Source organism: Rhincodon typus, chromosome 21 (genome assembly GCF_021869965.1).
Source record: "Rhincodon typus isolate 14 chromosome 21, sRhiTyp1.1, whole genome shotgun sequence".
Taxonomy (NCBI): domain Eukaryota; kingdom Metazoa; phylum Chordata; class Chondrichthyes; order Orectolobiformes; family Rhincodontidae; genus Rhincodon; species Rhincodon typus.
In genome coordinates this window covers 3,812,849-3,834,352 of record NC_063352.1, presented here as the reverse complement: position 1 = coordinate 3,834,352, position 21,504 = coordinate 3,812,849, and the positions used below count along the sequence as shown (strand labels likewise).

The window sequence follows — 21,504 nt, the reverse complement described above, 5'->3', positions numbered from 1 at the left end:
TCTTTTGAATCAAGCAATGGGAAAGTCAATTAGCAGTCACTAAATTCCTTTCGACAAACTTGATCTGCCAAATTGCACACTGTGACCTACCACAGTGAAAAGTGGGCCTTGCTAAACAAGTTAAAGACACAGATCCTCTGCAGCCAACCTCCAAGGGAGCCCGAATACAGGACAAACCTTTTGGAGACACAAATAATGCTACACATTACCAAGGAGTGCCCCTTGGGAGGATAATCTCTTCAAAATTCAGCAAAAGAGGTCACTGTAATGCTTCAGAGATTTGCTTTCACCGAATAAACTGCCTTCACCCTCTCCCTGGAAATAGTATGGTAAATAGTTCAGTTCATGAAAGGTACAAGCGAGTAAAGCGAGTAAAACAAGAAACAGAAACAACCTTACCCAAGTAATGCAAGAGATTTATTGGCACTTCCAGTAGCTAGTGAAACTTGGATTCTTTTGCTTCCAATTTTATATCTGTGCAAGTTATTGACAGCCAAGATCGCTTCCTGGAGACTTCCCATCTGAACTGTTGCCTTAAGCTGATAATCAGTATGAGGGCTTAGTTCAACATTCTTTACCTATGTATCCAGCAGTTGAGACAAACAAAGCTTCCAGTTATGATTCAATTTTAAGTAAATAGCTTTGTTTTCTTTAAGCTTTACAAAACTACTTGTTTTAAATTATTCGTGCAAGAAACTGGTCATTGATTAGAACACAAAATTACAGGCTATGAACAAACTAAACAAAGAAAACTCAATAGTCAAGATTATCTCTTATTGCCTAAATGGTGAAAAGCACCAGGTGTGGTACTGAGTCATATTGACCATACTAGGCCTGGTTTGACTTCATGATGCATGCCAATATGACATCACTCAACAGGAAAAAAAAAGTTGGGGTTTTAATCATTCAAGCAATAGCTCCCAGTGGGCAATTAGCAATCCAAAAAAAGTGAAAATATGTTTGATGAACTTTTTAAAACACCACTGTCAAAAAGTAGTCTACTTCTGGTCAAGTACTTCAATCTAGCTAAATTTGATGAGCTAGATTAACCAAACCAGAATCAAAGTCCATGGTCTATTGGGAAACTAACAATTAGCTATCTACTCAACACAAGATTAAAAACAATATAAACAGATCCTTTTATAGCTCTTAACCACAACAGATCCACAACAGTAAAATACAATTTGATTCTTAGTCACCTTCAATAAATGTAGTCCTCCTGTTCTAAGGGAGAAGATAAACATGAATATGACAAAAAGTAATAATTGCTATTCATTGTTACACTGGACATTTTGTGTGAATATTTCAGTGTAACAATTAAAATGAGATGCATATTCAAAATCTCAAACTGAATAATAGCAAACTATTTTGTCACAATTACAAGATGCCACAATACAAGTCACTTTCCAAATTTCTACTGCCAGTTTGCTTTTGAAAAAGCTCCTAAAATATTACCAGGTCAGAATCACTTATTCTCACTGTACAGAAATAAAAAATTACAAGTATGAATACTTCAATAAGCATTGGATAAAATATTGACGCACAAGCATAAAATACAAATTTTCAAACTTGACCGAGTCCAAGTCGGTCATCTTTTCCAAAAGCAATCCTGTCCCACAATCAATTGCTCAAGTGTACACTTAAATTCCACCCCCACACCCCTCCCAGGGTTCTCATTATTCCCAATGCAGCCTATAACTGACTTTCAAATTTACATTTCAAATTCAGTCCTAACCCAACGAAACTTTCAGAGCAAGTCTAGTTCGAAACACAGGATTTATAAAATAGCATAAAATTCACAACTAATAATGGACTGATAGTTAGAGCTTTACAGTTTGATTGGACTAGAGTTCAGGTACAAAACACTAGTATGCCCGAAATAAAAGTATTCAGCCAGTTTACCTTGCCATGCCTTAAAAAAATTTCATGCAGTATTTGTTGTAGCTCCTTTCTGGACATTCTGTAATCCAAGTTGCTGACTTGTACATCTGCACCATTTGCAAATGGGCCAGTGTGAGGGTCAGAATAGTGAGTTTGATTTGCTGGATTTGCACTAACAGAACAGAGCCTGTTTGAAAGGCTTGGGGATGGACTCCTAAGATAATTATACAACAGTCAAACATTGTAACATTAAAACTTTACCAGATATTCAAAAGCACTACTCAAGCCAAAACTTTTTAATTCTGAATTTGAGCTCTGAAACTCTTGCTACGAATCAACATCAGCTAGTTCTAATTCAATATTCTTTACCAGTGATTAATTTTAAATGCTTGTCTTCAACTCTTGCATGATGTTGAGTGTGTTTAAAAGAAAAGTAGACAAACGTTTAAAAAAGTTACCTGGTTGCCCAGGTACCGTGACCCGGAATAGGTGGTGTGTTATGTCTTGAAACTGACAGCTTAGAAAAAGCAGAAGGAGAGCTGACATGGAAATCAGCTTTCTTCTCAATTTTATCAATGGGAGATTCCAAGGAACTTCTGGAAGATGGAGTTTCTCTCCTATTTAAAAATAAATGTTAGGTTTTAAAACATCGCTTAAGGTTACTTCCTTTAAAAATTAGTTGACTGGTATTTACTACACTTGAGCACTAACAATGTTTGTGTGTCAGTGGAGTCCTATTTCCCACTTCTTTGGAGTGGAAAAATTACCCATAAATTTCCAAGTTTTTATTTTGTATGTAAATAACAACATTGAAGGTATCAAGTCATCATGTAGGACTCGATAGGCAAATCAGTCCACACCCAAATTTCACTCAGATGAAAGTACATGAAGTAATCGGTGCCTACTTCATCTCAATAGTCAGTATAATTATGCTCCAACAGTTTCAACAATCACCCATTTAAGTTTCATTTTTATTTGCAAGTTAATCAAAGTAAAAATCAGCTAGATTATAGGTGTTAAACAAAACTCACTTCATGTTCCCACTGAACGAATCACCATTTCCTACATTTTTAGCAGTGACTGGGGAATAAGTGGAGGTGCAGTTGCCAACTGGAGGAGATTCAGTTCCTTGCTTTTTGATCTTCTGGGTACGTACACTTTGCTTTGCTTTGGACTCCATACCACAGAGCTCCTTAGAAAATAAATAAAAATAGCCTCTTACAACCATGCAATTTAATGTAAAAAAAAAAAAAAAGGATTGACTACCCAAATCAAAAACAGGGAAAAGCCAGCCTTCAATCATGCTAAACAACTGTAACCAGTTTTCAAAACCAAATGAGTTTTAAAATAAAGATGGAGGAATCCAACTTGGTTCAGCTGTAGACAGAAGTGCAATAGTTAGTTAAAATGGGAGGGAACTGACGCTATAACAGTGCTAAAACACAGCTTGGCAAAAAAAAAAAAAAATTTTTTGTTTATTTAAGACTATGCTTCTAGTTACTAAACACAGCAACATCATTTCTCCATGAACTTCAAAATTTACGGCAGCTATTTCACATAGAGATAGATGTTAGCAAAAGCTCAATGGCTAAGACACAAAGGCCAAATTTTACTTTATCCTTCATGCCATGCCCAAGTGATTTGCCTTCACTTTGTTAAGTAAACAAGTTCAGAAAACTGTACTCAGGTTAAAGCAAACAAATGAATTTTTGTTCAATATTCGTGAAACTCAGTGTGACCCCACATTCCAAATGGAGGAGGAAATGGCTTCTGCTCTCAAGCCGTGATGCACACAGGATATCAGTGGTTATTAACTGTAGCAAGCCTTTGGCCTGAGGAATGTCAGATCAGCCATGATTCCACTAAGCGGTGGCGCAGGCTCCAAAGGCTGAACAGTCTACGCCTGTTCCTATTTGTGGCAAGCTAGTGCTTTAAAAGGTACTCCTCCAAACATTTTGTTTCTAAAAAGAAAAGAGAAAGAACCTGCATATATCATTTGCAAGTTACACACATTTGGTTTACATTAAAAAAAAAATCACAATCAGAAATATTGTTAAATCTAGTCTGTCCCTTACATACATTTTGCACAAAGTTTAATACATTCAGGAATTGTAAAGGTAACTCCACCCCTAGAACCTTCTCAAGGATATGGTGTGACATTAGTCACTGGACTGGACTACTTTCCACGCCTTCAGTGGTGTTTAGCCTTTCAGATGGCACTGCACACACTGGCTAGATTCTCCATCAGCTACGAGGACAGGCATACCAACATTAGCATCTCCGAAGCAGCTAATAGTACCAGAGGCCACAATCATCAGAAATCAGCTCCGCTAGGATACCCAAGTCTGGACTGCCAAAGCAAATCTTTGCACAATTCAAGGCAGGCACTTGAAAGAGAGGGGGACAAAGAATGGCTTTCAAAGCCTCCCTGAAGAGATGTTAAGCATGGGAAGATCCTTGTTCAGAAGAAACAGACGAAAGAAACTCCGTATGAAGGGATGCAATTCTTAGAGAACATCCATCTGCGAAAGGAAGTACAGAAAAGGAATGGAAAAAGGAATGCCAATGACTTCAAGGTCAAGGACCAATTCCATTTTCCAGAAGCACCTGCCAAAACGTGGTCGGAGACATGGCTCTAGGATCAGGCTCATCAGTCACAAGGATCCACAGAGTCCGTGGCCAGTTACACAGAATTTCCTAGGTGGACAATCACACGCATTAGCAAGTAATTGTTGACAACAATGAGATATCAGATTGATACTAGGTATCCTAGATTCATTAACAATTCTGTCAGCAATTTCATTATGCTCCAACCGGAAAGACTGAGGCAGCACTGTGCAGATGTGTTATTTTGGAAATTCAGTACATTTACAAAGAATCCAAATTCTTCACTCAAGCTATGGACCATTGCTGCTCATCAGATGTCAGGTACAGCACATGAAAATAAAAGGTGTTTTCCCAAAGTATTCTACAATCTCACTGACAGTCATTGATGACTGCTTGTTTGATATTCTGTAGTGTAGTGTAAACATTAATTAACAGTGACAAGGTGGTCAGTTAAGAAGAGAGAGATTTACCCCACACTTCAGTCAAGGTCTGTCTAGACTGTTAGAAGTCTGAGCAGCTCTTCAGCTCAGTTAGCTTGATATTCTCAAGCACAGCATTTGCTCGTGACCCCTGATCTCACATTTAGCTAGTAAAACACTCCTCTTGCCTTAAACTAGATGCAATTCCTCAGTGGCTTGCAAAGATGTAACTCAGCATCTCTTTCCTCTCATCCTTGTAGATAACGACAAACTCCTTTGCTATCACCAACTCGACACTCGTAACGGCAGCCGTATCCCCGATTTCCCGTTTCCCACAGCACATTTGCTTAGATCAAACTAAGCAAGTGTCTCTTCAGAGAGAATGTCTTTAAGTTAATGACTTCCAGATGATTCAGGAACTTTCTTTAAAAGGAAGGAAGTGCAGCCCTTGATAGCACGTCAATGTACTAAAGCTTAAATATAGTAGTCAATTGCTTTGTGTAGTGTGAAAAACTCAAAAGCACAGAGGTGGGATACCAGCACAAGATTTTGACTTATTTCAGCTGAATTGGAGTGGATTTTGCTTAGAATTTACTGCTTCGAACTGCAATTCTTTCTTCCCACTGTACTGGGGTCTCTGCTTTGTTTACACTGTTGGTAATTATCATCCCATCAGTGTCAACTTGGCCTGACAGCTTATTTTTGCAGCAATTTGATCAACTTCACAAAGTACTGTGAAGCTCTTGATGCATATAGGATCAATGTTTATCAGACATCGTATTAACGTGATGTTGTTCTTCTACAGTCATCATTCCAACAGTCAAGCTACTTTATTTACCTTGAGACTACACAGCGCCACCTGGTTCTAGGGCATAGGGTGACCAATCAATCAATCTCCATCTGCCATTTCTCCAGCAATCATTTTTATAGGCTTGCTTTCTTTCCAGCTTATGATTTAGCTTCTTGGAAGTTAGAGCACTGCTTTGTCCTCCATGATACTTTGGATCCTGTGGATTTTTCTGCTGATTTAGAATGCTTCTCAGCTAGTGCATAGTTCTCCCATTAATATTCCCCAGCTGATGTTTAACAGCCTCAGAGCTTCTAGATATAGCAAATGCTTCTCAAAAGGAAGCTTCTCTTCCCTGAGGAGACTCTCAAGACAAGATATCATGTTCCTACTTCAATCCTATCCTTGTTCAAATAATTCTGTTGTTAAAACAAGATTCAGCTAGATGCCCCAGTAGAGCCACATACAGAAATATTTGTTCCTTCTTCCAGAGCTCTGGTGTGAATCACAGTTCATAAATAACATTCGTGCTTTAAGTGAGTTAAGGCAACCAAAATTTCACAAGTCTGGCAAAATGGTGCCAATTTCACAGTTCTGCCTCTATGACTGGAGGAATTTCCATTTATTTCTCAAATCTTCATCTCAACAGGAGAAGGTACCAGAATATTCTAAACCATATTCAAGTAGCCAAAGTTTCAGGTTGAAGTTTTAATCAATCATTCTCTGTTCTTTATTACAGCAGCTAGATCTTACAGCTATAGAAATCCATTCTAATTCCTGTGGTATATTCAACACCATGAGCCAAGCGGCTTTTGCCCTCAAGCCTTTAAATCGAGGATAAGATATCATAAGACCACAGCACACCATGACTGAAAAAAAACTTCAAACACCTTCTAAACTATTCACATTAAAATTATCACAAAACCCATTTGGTGAACCACAGTTCTCTACAGAAGTCTAACATTCCAATTTTCCCATAGTATTTAGCTCACTCGTACTGCCAGACAATACAAGTATCCACTAACACTTCAAAAACAATTGGAAGTGATGAGAAATTAATGAGAAGTTACCTGCTAAAATTCCATCTGTGTCTACTGAAAGCTGCTAAACTCTAGTAACCTAGTAGAGACATTAATAAAACTCAATATTTACATCCTGAAAAACTGCTTAACAGCAATCCTTATATTTAGCATAATGGCAGGTCTACCAGAGGACTAAAAGCTTCCAAATGAAATGGTTAAGCAAACAGCTCAAACACTACATTAGAGCCTAAACTTCCATACTATAAGCAAACAACCACCAACTCAGTTCCTCAGCAGCAGCAACTATAAAAAAACAAGACTAGTTCTCTAGTCATTCTCCTTTCTTACCCTCCCCGCCCTGCCTTTTGATGCAGTACACCTGCAACACATTAACAAATCAACTTCATTGGATTTACATGCTGCATTAAATTTAGGAAATGGTTTCCTCTGATTAAGGATTAATGGAGCTTCACTTCCTATTTGCTGTTCTTGGCTTGCTAATTTGCATACAAAAATATATGCAGGTGCCAAGAAGGCAAATCAGTACGTTATTATCTACAATGCTGAACTATATTCTCTCCAGCTTTTGATTGCACTATTTATTTCCAACAATTCTTGTTTATTTTTAATTGTGTTGATACAGCTAGAAGTCAAACTCAAGCTAGAAATTGGAAGGAAACTATTTACAGAAACGAAATCTGTTGAGTCACTAACACAAAGCAAGTGGGAACAGCTAAACTATTTTGAAGTTAACTTTGAAAAACGAATTAATGGTATCATTTCATCAATCCTCATAACTGAAGAAAACAAACTTATTTCGAAGTGACTCTTCACTTTCACATTCGGTGGCTTCAACCTTGTGATATCTTAAATATTATTTTAGAATTGAACATATTCTCTACAGCATGAGGCAGCAATCCAATATGTGTTAGAATATAATGTGCAAGATGAACAATGATGTCATATTTGTGGTAATAGACATGAACTAAATTAAAATTAAACAATTCAATAAATGATGAAGAATTATTGCTGGCTTAGATTGAAAATCAAACAAAATCCTTCTGCAAAGTTAGGCAATAAGATTTTCAATTTGCACAACATCCAAACAGTACGCATGAGGAAGAGTTTCATGGACTGAAATCATAGTTAATTAATTTACTGAAATTATTTGAAGTGGTAACGTGTTGTGGATAAAGATTAAACCGTGTTGCAGTATTGTACTTAAGAGTTTCAGGTGGTATTTGATAATACGCCATATCAAAAGGTTATTGCACAAAATAATGTCGTGATGTAGGGACAATATATTGTCATGAACACAAGACTGGCTAGCTAACAGGAAACGAAGTAGACATAAATGTTTCTGTTTCCGGTTAGCAAGGTGATATGCCACTGGGATCAGTACTACCTCAACATTTTACAATTTAGATGAATAAGTTGAAGAAGGGACCCAAAATATGTTGCTAAATTTGCTGATAACACAAAGGTCGGTCGGAAAGTAAGGTGTGAAGAGGACGTTAGGACGTGATGAAAATAATTTGGTTGTCAGTGGGTAAAGATTCAGCAAATAGAGCATAATTTGGGAATTATGAAATTGTCCATTTTCACTGAAAGAATAAAAAGCATATTACCTAGATGGTGAGAAATTGCAGAGCTTTGAGATGCACAGTGACCTGGCTGTTCTCATGCATGAATTGCAAAAGGTTAGTGTACAGCAGTTAATTAGGAAAACAACAGCATCATTCACTGCAAAGGAAGTTGAATTTAAAAGTAGGAAAGTGATACTTCAGTTATATACGGCACTAGTGAGACCACATCCAAAGTACTAAACATAGAATTTAAGGAAAGATGTAAATGCTTTGAAAGTAGTTTGAAGATTTACTCACGTTTGGAATGGGGAGGATGCCTTACAAAGAAAGGGTGGATAAGTTAGACTTTTCTCAGCTACTGTTTAGAAGAGTAAGAGATGATTTTAGACTTGATTGAAACATATAAAATACTGAGGGGTCCTGATAGCATTGATGTGGAAAGGATAAGAAATTTAAAACTAGAAACCACAGTTTAAAAAAAAACAAATATTGTTTTTCTCACAGAGGGCTGTGAATCTATGGAACTCTGTTCCTCAAAAGGCAGTGAAGTAGACTTTGAATATTTTTAAGACAGAGGTAGATAGATTCCTGCTAAACCAGCAGGTGAAACGTTTTCAGGGCAGGTCAGAGTGTTTAGAAATTAGATCAGCCATGATCATATTGACTGGCAGAGCCAACTCAAGGAGCCAAATGGTTTTTTTTTGCTTTTAATTTGTACATTCTGACAAACAGGACAGTAGAAATGATGTTCGTAAATGAAGAAAATGCAGTTATGTGCCATATTAATCAAGATATCTTCACATACAATTAATTCTTTTGGGCTGCAGTCATTTAGATAAATATGGCACTGATTTAAACACTGAAGTCTTGCCAAGTTCAATTTAATCTATTTTGTTTGGCACTATTTGGATCAAGAATATTGCAAGGACACAGAGAATAGTTCCCTTTTAACAATCAATTGAATAAGCAGGAGGCTTTCTTAATGTCTCATAAAACATGTATATTCTTCGAACAAATCCAGTAAAAGCATTGAGATTGCAGCGTTTACTATCAAGTGAGACAATCCAATGTTTTATGGACAAAGTGGGTGCGGGTGTACAGAGAGGTGGGTGGGGGTGTACAGAGAGGTGGGTGGGGATTTGAGTGAGTAGGAAGGAAGAGAATTCCTAGGGTTGAGAGACATAAGGTTAGATATATAGTTCATAGCTTTCTATTAATTTGGGAGCTTAAGAATGTGTACACAGACATACTTTGACAGAAAATTGTTTGGATTACAAATGCATGTGTAAGATCAGCCATGAAAAAAACAAACAAGCTTTCTTCACTCAGTTTTGCATTTCTTCCTTTCTTTGCCTATTTCTTTCCTGGCAACAATGACTACTCTTAAGGATTGTTCTCCAGGACCTTTCCCAGGTGGTCATTAATTTTAAGAGTGAGGATCAGTGGACTATGTGAATTAGTAGGGAAAAACACAAACTAGCCAAGCTCTTTTTATTTACTGATCTAAATACATAAATTTTCAACAAGATTACTGTACATCAACGAAGAATAGAAAATGGGCATTAAACCTACCACCTCGTTATTCTCTACGTCTCTGCAACTCGCCATGTTAACATTTTTGGTCAAACTCAATTTCTAACCTCAATTTCATTAGATTGTATCACTGCAAGCCCCAAATGAATTACATCTAATCATTTGTATTGCACTGGATGCTGATGTAGATTTGGTTATTCTTTTTACACTGAAGATTTTCCATTCTTTTGCCATTCATACAGATTGGTCACAGTAATATCTTTTTGTCCTTTCTAATGGCCCAAATATAATTTGAGTTGCATTAAACTAATCATTTACCTGTAAACTTCTGACATTGTTGTCTTTAATTGCTGATCCTTGGGGTGTTGGCAAATTCTTCACTGTAGAATTTTTACTGTTCGGTAACTGATCATCAAGGCCTTTGTTCCGCTGAGAAAGTTTGGTCATCTTGTTTGCCTTTTTAGGGGATTTTGCTTTTTCAACTGTAAAGCAGTTATTTTTGCTCTCACAAAGATCTTTATTTTTTGGGGTAAATGATACCAGGATCTTATTGCCAAAGACATCTTCATTCTCCATACGTTTCTGTGCACGTTCAGCACTTTCTTGGCTTGTAAAACGAAGGATTGCACTGCTGCCAGTGATACTTAAAACCTTTCCACCACAATTGTCAGACAAACGACGCAGCCTGTTGCTTACTTGTTTGCTGTCTCTGTTGAGTGGTAAATTGTACGCATACAGAAGAGTATGACATTGCTGAAGAGCAAGTAAGAAAGTAAGTCAGCAACAGCATGTGGAAACAAGACAAATGAGAGGCCAAATTTTATTCTTAACGAAAACGCAAAGTGGATATTAACCTTATTTTGTGAATATACCTTTCAAAATACTGACAGAAGTTGCAGTATCCCACAATTCAATTACTTCTAACTGATACATCACAACTTCCAAGCATCTGAATTACCAATATAAAAACCAAAGTCATTCAGGTATAAATGTTACAGGAAAAAGGCAGCCTTACTGATCAGATAATAAAATCCAAAGACTGCACCAAGTTGGTAATGTACCCAAATATATTCCTAAGAGACATTCCCATTAAAAGCTACCAAAATATAAAACAAAAAACTGAAAGAACTGTGGATGCCAGAAATCAGAAACAAAAACAGAAATTGCTGAAAAAACTCAGGTTTGGCACCGTTTGTGGAGAGAAAGCAGAGTGAATGATTTGGGTCCAGTGACCCTTCTTCAGAACTGATGGTAGCTGGAAAAAGTTGGCATTTATGCAGAAGATGGGGTGGGAGGAGGTGGGAGAGAGAGAGAAACACAGTTGGCCAGACAAAGGAATGGGTAAAGATCAGCCTGGGAGAATGAATACCTGCTAATGCGGACTATTAGTTGCTGACAATGGGTGGTGTGCAGTAGCAGCCCATGTGATGACAAGGCTTGGTGTGCAGGGGTTAGGGTAAGGACTCGAGTTGAACACATTTATGGCTTGAGCACCTTCTCCCATGTCCTTACCCCAACTTCCACACACCAGACCTTTACACACTCCTTTGTCTGTCCAGCTGTTTTTCTCTTTCTTTAGGCTCTATCGCCACTTATCGTTTAGTCCTCCCTCTCCCTATCTTCTGCATAAATACTAACCTTTGCCTTGCTACCATCAGTTCTGAAGAAGGTCACTGAATCCAAAATGTTAGCTCTGCTTTTGCTCTACAAACGCTGCCAGACCTGCTGAGTTTTTCCAGCAATTTCTATTACTACTAAAATACAGACTTTTGGGGGAATTATTTCAGATATAACATTTTATTTACAATTTTGTTATAAGGTAAAGACACCAGGTTGTATCAGACAAATGAACAGTTGCAGATAGGGCAAAATTTCCTAATAAACAATTATTTCAGTCTCATTTGACCTTAATTATCGAGATTTCAATGATATGTTAATTTTAAATTGGATAGCTTAGAAAACACTTACTGGTGTTTTTTCCGGTAATCTTGGTGGTAAGTTAGAAACAAATTCCTCAAATTTGAAATGCTTATGTGCATGCTGTAAAAGTGTATCTGAAACTTGATTCTTATGCACCAAAATAATCTGAAAACCATGTCGATGTCGAAGATCACTCAGTTCTAAGGCAAAATTAACATCAGCTGCAAAATGAAAGAAGTCATAATCATTAAAAAAAATAATTTCTGACTGAAATCAAACTCAGCCTTCTATTTTGAAATACAAAAGCTGGACACAGTTTCCTCAATGTTTACTCTTGTTCAGAACTTTATCAAGAAATGTTTGTGAAGGGTGACACAAATTTAAACCGCTTGACTGCTTTGCAATATTTGTCATGAACTCCACCTAAAAGAATACACACATGCTGTTACGAAATACATCAATATTCATCACTCCATCCATTCTGAATCTCCAAACTTAAAATGACCAGATGTTTAGTAGTGTTCATTCAATATTTATATATTTCACTGAGACAAACAACACTACCAAGTTGCTGGCTGAAAACCTTTCCTCTCACAACAAATATTTCAAATAAAAATAAGAATTTTGCACGACGATTTACTTACAGGACACCAAAATAACAGTGGACGGAGCTGTGTGAGTGTCAGCAAATCGTCTCAAACTTTGTCTAAGTTTGTCATCTGCAGCATTCTTTGCTGTTGCATTGATATGTGCAACTGTCACCTACAACAAAGGTGATAAAACACTAACTTTTAACCACAAGTACAAGTACTGTCTCATATTGATAACTTAAGGGGTGAATCAAGAACAAGGGAGATACAGTTAACCTAACCTGACACAATCAGACTGAACACCCATTTTACAACCCATATGATTTTGAAGTCAATGAAATTTAAAATTTTGGCAATATTTATCTGAATGCAAAAGTCATCACCATACACTCACCAACCTTCCTAAAGTCTAAAATACAAGAAACATTAATTTTTTTTTTACATTAAAAGATTTACATTTATAACTTACAGCACACTTCATTACTCAGTTGTTTGGTATTAGCAAGTTATAAAGCTGTTTTACCTGGCAGTTGTTAAGTTCCTGGATAACTTCCTTGTTCTCTTTGCTAATATCGCATACACACATGAATTCTGCCTCTCTGTGGCCTTGAAAAAATTGCTGCCGGATTCGCTGTACTATTGTCATGGCTGATCGTCCTGTGGGGACAGAACAATTTTCGATATCCCAAAATACCCCAATAGGAGGTAGATTCTCCTGCTGTCCTACTGTACCAACATCAGGTGATCCTGTAAAATAAAATCCCACAATTGGAACCACATTTTCAAGTGTACTTTCGTTGTTAATGAAAACTTCATTCCTCTATCATTTTATTATTAATTCAAAGATATTATAAACATTAGACTGCGTATTCAATTATAATTGACTTATTATTGAGGGTTTCCAAAAAATTTTGTTATATGAAAGTTCATTGGTAATTGCAACATTTTCCATACAATATACTGATGTAAGTAATATTTTGGAAGGGCACACAAAGGAAGCAAAATGGTTTTCTTGCTAAAAAATATTCTGAAAACAGCTTTATTTGCACAACTGAAGTTTTTAAACTGGCTTTGAGGTATTCTTTTCATTTAAAATTAATATAAAAAGAATCTCACTGTTTACAGATTGACAATTTTAATTCATTCAGCAACATTATCCGACTCTTGAAATGAAATTAATTTTTGCACATTTGAGTACAACAATTGAGGTGTGACCTGAGAAGTGATTTATTTATTGAAGGAATTCATTCAAAAAAATTGAAGAAATGACAATGAATTGACAACCAAAGCAAGATCATCGAAATGCTGCCTAACAAAATTCAACAGATGTGTTATTAATTGATAACACAGTGTGGAGCTGGAGGAACACAGCAGGCCAGGCAGCATCAGAGGAGCAGGAAAGCTGACGTTATGGATTGGGACCCTTCTTCAGACTTATTAATTGAAAATTAATAATGTAATTAATTGAAAAGCTTACTTGGGTGGAACTAAAGGAATTTGAGTAAGACAGACATATTGAAAATTCAATACAGAATGATCAATAGTGAACAGCAAATGCCAAATCTTCTTTCAGTTCTAACTTATTCTGATTAGACATGATTATCATTCTTAATTAGTCTAAGGAAGAGCACAAACAGATTCTGAAAAACAGACAGGGACAACACATCAGATAAAGCACAGTTGGTGATTGCCACTCATGGACATTATTACAACTGGCTGCACCATGGTCTTTGACAGCCTGTTCCCTTATGACTCAATGTTTGTCTATGCCACTGTGGAACTTAAGGTTCACTTTGATCCTAATCTGCGCTCTGCATGCTGAGCACAAGCAATGTATAACTGCCTTGTGTAATTCAGTGCTGGGGTAGGGTGAGGGGAATGAACAAGGGTTGGGTTCATGGGTGGAGAGGCCAGTCGCTGTTTCTTTCTTTCCTTTAATTCTCCCTAAAAACTACATATCATGTCAAAAGAATATTAAAATTGACTGTGAAGTGTCCTTCATATATGCATCATTCTTTACCTATGAAAAATCATCACTTAGCAACCTCTTGATTTTGTTTTTTTTTAAGTTTGCTTTCCTTGATCTAACTTATAATTAAACAGCTCTCTATCTGTGTGCTTTTTCCAGTTGTTCATTTATCTTTGTAGTCAGTTTGTAATTCAATAATTTTGGACTGCTGGTCACCAGGAATTTAGCAGACTCTCAAAAATTGAATTCTTTATCTAACTACTCCTTCCTAAGAAATACAACTTTCTTGAAAAAACAGTGGTGGTTCTCAATGTAGACAAATAATGATTGATATTGAACTCCCTACTTCACTTTTAAAGTAAAAGTTGATCTTTAATGGGAAGGAGCATCAAAGCATAAACAAGGATATTACAGTCACACATACCAAACTTTGGTGGCTGGAGACCCAAGTTTCCTGTTAACGTTGGTGCCTCTGCAGTTTGACCTTCGGTTTGAACACCATTGCACAATGATATGGGGACTGGAACAGACTGAGCAGGAGGGGCAATATTTGGCCAAATCTTTTTAACATCTACAGCAGGACGTCTGGGTGGCTGCAAAAAGATTTAAGAAAGGAAACCAGAGCAACTTTCAGACTGGACACAAAGCAACCTACTATCACGCAAATATACAAAATTATTATTCCTTCAAACAGAATATCTAGCGCATGTTAATTTTTATGTATTTACAAAACCAAGACTGTTGCATGCACAGTTTCTGCTGTTTATAATGCAGGTAATTCTGCTATAATGTGTGTTTCGTTAATGCGAATTGGCTGTAATGTGATTGATGAATAGTGGACATTGTTTGGATAACGCAAACTTTCTGCTCTATAGGTACTGCAATTTCCCTATAACCCAATTTTCTATAGCGTGGGGTCACATAAGAATGCAACTATCACATTATAGGAGAACTACCTTTACTTGTAAAGTCAGTTGGTCAAACTTTCAGAAAAGTCTATGTTTGATTATAAACTGCAAACTTCTTGTTTTAAGTAGCAAATAATAATAATAGATTATATAATGCACTTTTTTTATTTTCCCAATTTATCCAGTTCTGTATTAAAATGCATTTTTAAGTGTCTCTGCAAAGTTTCCTGAACGTAGTGTAATATTTTAGGGCACGATGATTACAGACCAGGGATGGAATTTTTGTTCCCAGGTCCCAATCTGCGGTGAAATGAGGGTAGGGAACTCACAAACGCTGGTGGAAGTACCTGTAGGGTGATTTTGGAAGAATTGCCAAGCTGATCACATGAATAATATCCAAAAGAGAAGAAATAAAAGTCTCTAAAAAGGTTACAGTGGGAAAATATCCAATGTAAGGAACATCAGAGGGCTGTTATAACTAATTTCAATCCATCAGCAACAGTCCCACAATCATCCTTTGAATTCCTAGACTATGTGCCTTAAAGCAAAATCCTTCTGGATTCTGATTTGCAATTTCTGCTCTCAAAAGTGCACATATATGGATATCATAAGAAAGACAGGATCAAGCTCACAACGTAATGACCCTTGCAAGATTGAACAGCATGCTATGAATACTCAACTGGTATAATTACTGGACATGCATCAGTTAACTGTAAACTGATGTACATTTTATAATAAAGGGGAATAACATGGGGCAAGGAGCAAGTGAAATAAGGTTTATCATAATGCAGTACACATTTTGGGGAAAGTGAGAAAACAAATTATCTGCCACAGTGATTCAGTGGTTAGCACTGCTGTCTCACAGCATAAGGGATTTGGGTTCAATTCCACCCTCAGATGACTGTCTGTATGGAGATTGCACATTCTCCGGGTGCTCCGGTTTCCTCCCAGTCCAAAGGTTAGGTAGATCAGCCAAGCTAAATCACCCGTAATGTCCAGTATGCAGGTTAGGTGGCTTAGCCATGGGAGATGTAGCATTATAGGGATGGGGTGGGTCTGGGTGGGACGTACATTGCACGGTCTGTGTGTACCCGATGGGCCAAATGGCTTGCTTCCAAACAGTGGGGATTCTATGATTCTATAAGAAAGTAGTTCAATTTTATATTATGATTTTAATTATTTGTACTTACAAGTATGTAAGATTTGTGTTTTGGTCGACACTCAAAATGCGGATAGTGAATTTGTTCTATTAGAAGACCAAATAGTGTTAATGCTTTCTCAGTTACAATTAAGGATTGAGAATGGAGACGAGGTTATGCAGAACAAAAAAAAATGGAATGTGATTGGTCTTGGCGTTTTCTTTACATAAGAGTGTTACTGATATGACTATGCCAAGAGCTATTTCTGTGCCATCACATTTTTTCACCTTTACAAGATCTAGTCTGTTAAGTATCACTAAAGCATAAAAACACTTCTCTAGTTACTTGCGTGTTGCATAAATAGTTAATGTGCAATACAGATTAATGTACCTTTACATAAAGATTAATATATCTCATATAAACTGAACAATCTGCTCATATGTAAACTTGTCAGCTTTTTAAAACTGAATTCAAGCTTCAAAGCTTAAAAACTTGAACTATTTCTAAAAGTTTACTTGTTTACCATTTTAATGTTAAATGAAATAAAGAAAAATAGGTTAATGAAATTATACTAACCTTGTTCAAACAATCATCACAACAATGTGAACCCTTCAGAAACATAGGTGCCGTGTGAAACTGTAAAGAGTTAGTGCAAACACGTGTAGGTAGCTCAGCTTGACTCATACGATCTTCCAAGTGCCCACTAACCCCACCTGAGAGCTCCATGCAGGAAAAACAATTGGATGCATTGTAGTTTTGTGGCATAGGAGTTTGATGCTGCTTGTGGACATTGCTGTGGAAAGGTTGCAGCTGTTTGAAGAGATTTCCACAACAAGACAGGTGCTGGGAAAGAGATGGCTGAAGCTGACAACCAGAGACAGCATTCTCTGAATAGGGGCCAGCTAAATGATCATTAGTTACAGCCACTTTACAAGATTTTGATGAATGTAAAGTAGGCCTCGAGCCTATCTGACACGTGACTGTTCCAGCATTTGTGTGTTCTAAAGCTCCACCATTTACAGAGTGAATGCAACCACCACCATTGGGAGTGTGGGGGGAGCAAGAAGCCTCATTGCCACAATGAGGACAGCAGCTTACTTTCGTGCCGGTTGACTGCTGCTGTTGAAAAGCCTGAATGTCAGAAGGTGGAGCACTTGCAAAGAACCTAGGAATAGCATGTTGGGAGGGAGGTGGAAAGTCCTTCAACTCTAACTTGGGTTTGTTGTTCTCCATGCAATTTTTCTAGAAAAAAAAACAAAATACTCAGGATGAGTATCTAACATTCTGGTACATATATACAAACATACACATTAGGAGAAAACAAGGCTATTCGGCTCTTTTAAGCCTTCTCTGTCTTTCACTAAGATTATGGCACATGTGTTTGTGTTTCGAAATCCACTACCTTTGATTTCACTACTTGACAAGAATCTACCTGCCACCACCTTAAAAATATTTAATGGTCTTACTTCCACCATTAATGAGGAAAAGAGTTTCAAAGTTGCACGATCTTCTAAATTTTTTTCTCATCTCTGTCCTAAAAGGGAGACCTCGATATTTTAAACAGTGACCCCTGGCTCTGAACTCACCCAAAATAGGAAAATCCTCTCTACGCCCAAATCCTGTCAATATCATTGAGGATCTTATGAACGTCACCCTCATTCTTTGAATGCCAGAGTAAATAAGCTGAACCTGCCATTAGTAAGGTACTAATGTTTACAATATCGTGGAAATTATTGTGGATATCCATTTTAATGTGTCTTACTTTATAGATCCAAAAGCAATGAAAAACATTAATCAAATTCACCAATTAAAGTATCATCATGATGCAAATTATGTACAGATACAGATGAGTTTATTTAAGGATGTTTTGTTTGCTTTCAAGTTTGGCAACAACATTTGTGTACCAATTAATATGCCTCATTGAGGTTAGCACAGAGATGGTCCTTATCGTGGAGTGAGAGACCACAATTAAAGACCAATATTACTGCAAGTTTTCAATTTCTTTCCCTATTTCTAGCCACAGAAATATTAAAGTTCTGATGCTCCATCTGTAGGTAATCCCAAATTCCTAATTATTTATCCATACTGAGCAACATTGATTATGTGAAATAATTACTTTCATCAGAATTGTGAAACAAACTACCTTCTGTACATGCATCCATCCTCAAATAGCAGTGCAGTTACTCAATAACTTGTATAGGAATATATCCAGACTAAAATACTGGTTTCAAATTTCAGCTATTGTACCTGCAGGTACGTAATGCAATGTGACAATTTACACTGAAAATTTCTATCACAACAACCACGAGTATTACATGGAATTCAGTGACAACAACAAACGATTCTAGGTTTCCAACTGCTTTGAAATTCATCTATTATGGTGAAAGATTCAATTGTATTTGTTAAAAAAGAAAATTTGTTACACGGTGATGAACACTGTTGATAAATGGACAATATCTCTTCGTACATGGAGGAGAACACTTAAAATGGCAAAACTTAATTTATACCTCTGCCATTTTATTGTTTTTGTAAAAATTATTCCACAACTGAATCAAGTATGTTGAATTTACACAAAATTAACATTAAGCTCTATATCTATATTTTCTAGAAATGAAATTAAATTAAATTGATACTATTTAATGTTGCAGGTTGCTATTTTCCTATTAGAGTGGTCAACTCTGAACTATGCACATTGCATTCAGAAAGCAGAAAAACTTTGCTTGGACTGAATACATTACTTCATAAGTAATTGTATTATTTGTTATAATGTAAGGCATAATAGTAGATACAAGTTGCAATGAGAATTTACCGTTTTGCTACTGGTCGGTAATATCTGTTCAACTGTTGAAAAGCAATTGGAGATTTTCCAGAGCCAAGGTTTTGAAACACTGCCATCATTGTCTGCTTGATTCAGCCATCCAACAGGCTTACCACAGAAGGAATTCTCCTTTCTGTTTCCATCCATTATATAATCTTAGATACTTCCTCGGCATCCTCTCATCCGTCCTTCCTTTCATGCTTCCTTCCTGCACTTTAAAAAAAGCAAGTTTTGTTTGGAAGGAAACAAGGAAGCAGCTGCACTAGGTTATTATCTTTCATTTAGTTTTCTCCAGCTTGCACCAGTTTAAAACCTGCAAGCAAGTCAACATAATTTAATTAACTTCTTTACATTATTATTACCATAAAGCAAGTTGCTAGTTGAACACTACATGAATGCACACAAAAGAGCAGTGAGACAAATCAGATTTTCTTCAATTCAGCCAATAATCTTGGGATATTCAGATCGTTCTACCATCCAACAAGATACAGCTTTTCATGTAGATTGAAGTAGTAAATAAAATTAGTGAGATAACTAAATTTACTAGTGTGTGTCTGTAAGGCTGTTAGATTGTTTTTAAGCTGGACACATTCAGGGTATACTTAATATTAGGTTTGAGACTCTGCAAAGCATGACACACAGTCTTTCTGTGAACTTTATTTGAAAGGTACAGGCAGATCGTACATTACGCAGCCTGAGAGATACCAGTAGTTTCCAATCTGAATCTGAATCAACTAAAATTCACGTACACTGGAGCTGCTCACAGGACTAAAAGCACTAACGTTACAAGAATTGTACTGCAGTGGTAGTAAAACTACCACAGACCAGAAGGCTTGGATTCAAGTCCCACCTTGTCCAGAGGTATGTCACAACATCTTTGAATAAGTTGATTAAAAATATATCTACATCAGCATTGGCACATTTCGTTCCAGCCCAAAAAAATCATGGGAGGAAATCCTGTAAAGGCAAAACTAAAACTAACAAATATATCTCTGTCCAAAGGGCACTCATTCAAACAAACACGCTCTTTGTCTCAGTTATCTCTTTAATGATTATAACGAGGTCAGCCAGGTGGATCCACAGAATATGAGCTCCCCAATTGGGGCTCTTAACCTGGTCCAATCAGGGCGTCCTGGCTACAGACATAACCAGTGTGTTAGAGGTTTGGCTCGCGCTGAGAATGCTGGACCAGTGTCAAATATAATGCATGTGGCCTGTATGGAGTAATCTCAATCTTGTCACTGACAAGATTGTCAGTTAAGGTCTTATCAGACTAATGTCTATGGATTCTTCTGTATTAAATTTTTTAATGCTTTACTTGGAACTAAATCTTGCTTGACATGAATAGAAAATTGTATTTACTGCTAAACTTTATACAGAAATCCATTACAGATATTTGTTACAGTGTATGCTGTAGTTGTAAATATAATTGTCAACCCTTACATAGATACCAGTAAGCAAAAGATTCAATTATTCAAACATATCTTTCACTGCTATCAGTAACAAGATTGTTGGGTAACTTTCAAAATAATCCCCCAAGCTTTTAATTTACAGCAAATGTGATGCATTTACAGGAATAAATTAGATCTTACAACTAAGACTTAGACAAAAATGATTAAGATCTACTATTGTGTCATAAAGTTTATAAAATGACTAGCTATACAGTCATCTTTGAAATTGAACGCTACTGATGCAGGGTGAATTTCATGGGCTGTGATATTTTATTATGAAACTGGGTCATACTACACTAAATGGAAATCAAATAGTGTCGTGCAGTTGTTATCTAGAATTCGATTTGTGATAGATTTGTGATTTGTTGCTAGTTGTATTACTTTTGACTACCAAGAAATTTAAAAAGCAGTTACTGAAATGCCAAATTATGTCTTCTTGTCCTCAATGTTTATAAGGTAGCCTCCAGATGCAATGGTACTTCAACAAAACTGCATTCTTATCAATGTTCAAACTGACTGGATCTGTTTAATACCGTGTTTTATGTGGGATAATTAAGGATCAGGAATCAGAAGTAAAATTATAGGTACAACTTCAGAATTCAACAATTCCTACGTCATGTCATTAGAAGCCTCCTCTCCAAATGAAACTGACCTCTAATAAAAACTAATAATAATTGTGGTAAGTGAAACAGTCTAAAATATCTACCAGCTAACAACATTCTTAACCAAATTTCATGATCTTTATTTCTTGAATTTCCACTTTACGTGACAATGATTGCTAACGTCAGTTATGATGGATTAAGATCAGAATCCTTTGAGATTCAGAGTGTGGACAAACAGAGATAGTAGGAACTGCAGATGCTGGAGAATCCGA

General features: G+C 36.6%; 1 protein-coding gene across 5 annotated transcripts in view; it reads right to left on the bottom strand.

Moving 5' to 3' along the window:
• Positions 1–19,394, bottom strand: part of LOC109920768 (meiosis regulator and mRNA stability factor 1) — a 42,775-nt gene extending 23,381 nt beyond the window's left edge. For 3 of the 5 annotated variants that reach the window (XM_048609896.1, XM_048609898.1, XM_048609901.1), the window contains exons 1-11: positions 19,171–19,394; positions 16,938–17,603; positions 14,739–14,907; positions 12,869–13,092; positions 12,400–12,517; positions 11,804–11,976; positions 10,154–10,588; positions 2,913–3,073; positions 2,340–2,498; positions 1,903–2,095; positions 400–578 (exon numbers count right to left, since the gene is read on the bottom strand). In XM_048609896.1, the coding sequence (XP_048465853.1) occupies positions 400–578; positions 1,903–2,095; positions 2,340–2,498; positions 2,913–3,073; positions 10,154–10,588; positions 11,804–11,976; positions 12,400–12,517; positions 12,869–13,092; positions 14,739–14,907; positions 16,938–17,603; positions 19,171–19,326 (2,633 nt within the window). In that variant the 5' untranslated portion in view covers positions 19,327–19,394. The remainder of the gene's footprint in view (positions 1–399; positions 579–1,902; positions 2,096–2,339; positions 2,499–2,912; positions 3,074–10,153; positions 10,589–11,803; positions 11,977–12,399; positions 12,518–12,868; positions 13,093–14,738; positions 14,908–16,937; positions 17,604–19,170) is intronic. The other 2 variants (XM_048609897.1, XM_048609899.1) reach the window with 1 other exon arrangement.
• Positions 19,395–21,504: the final 2,110 nt, after the last annotated feature.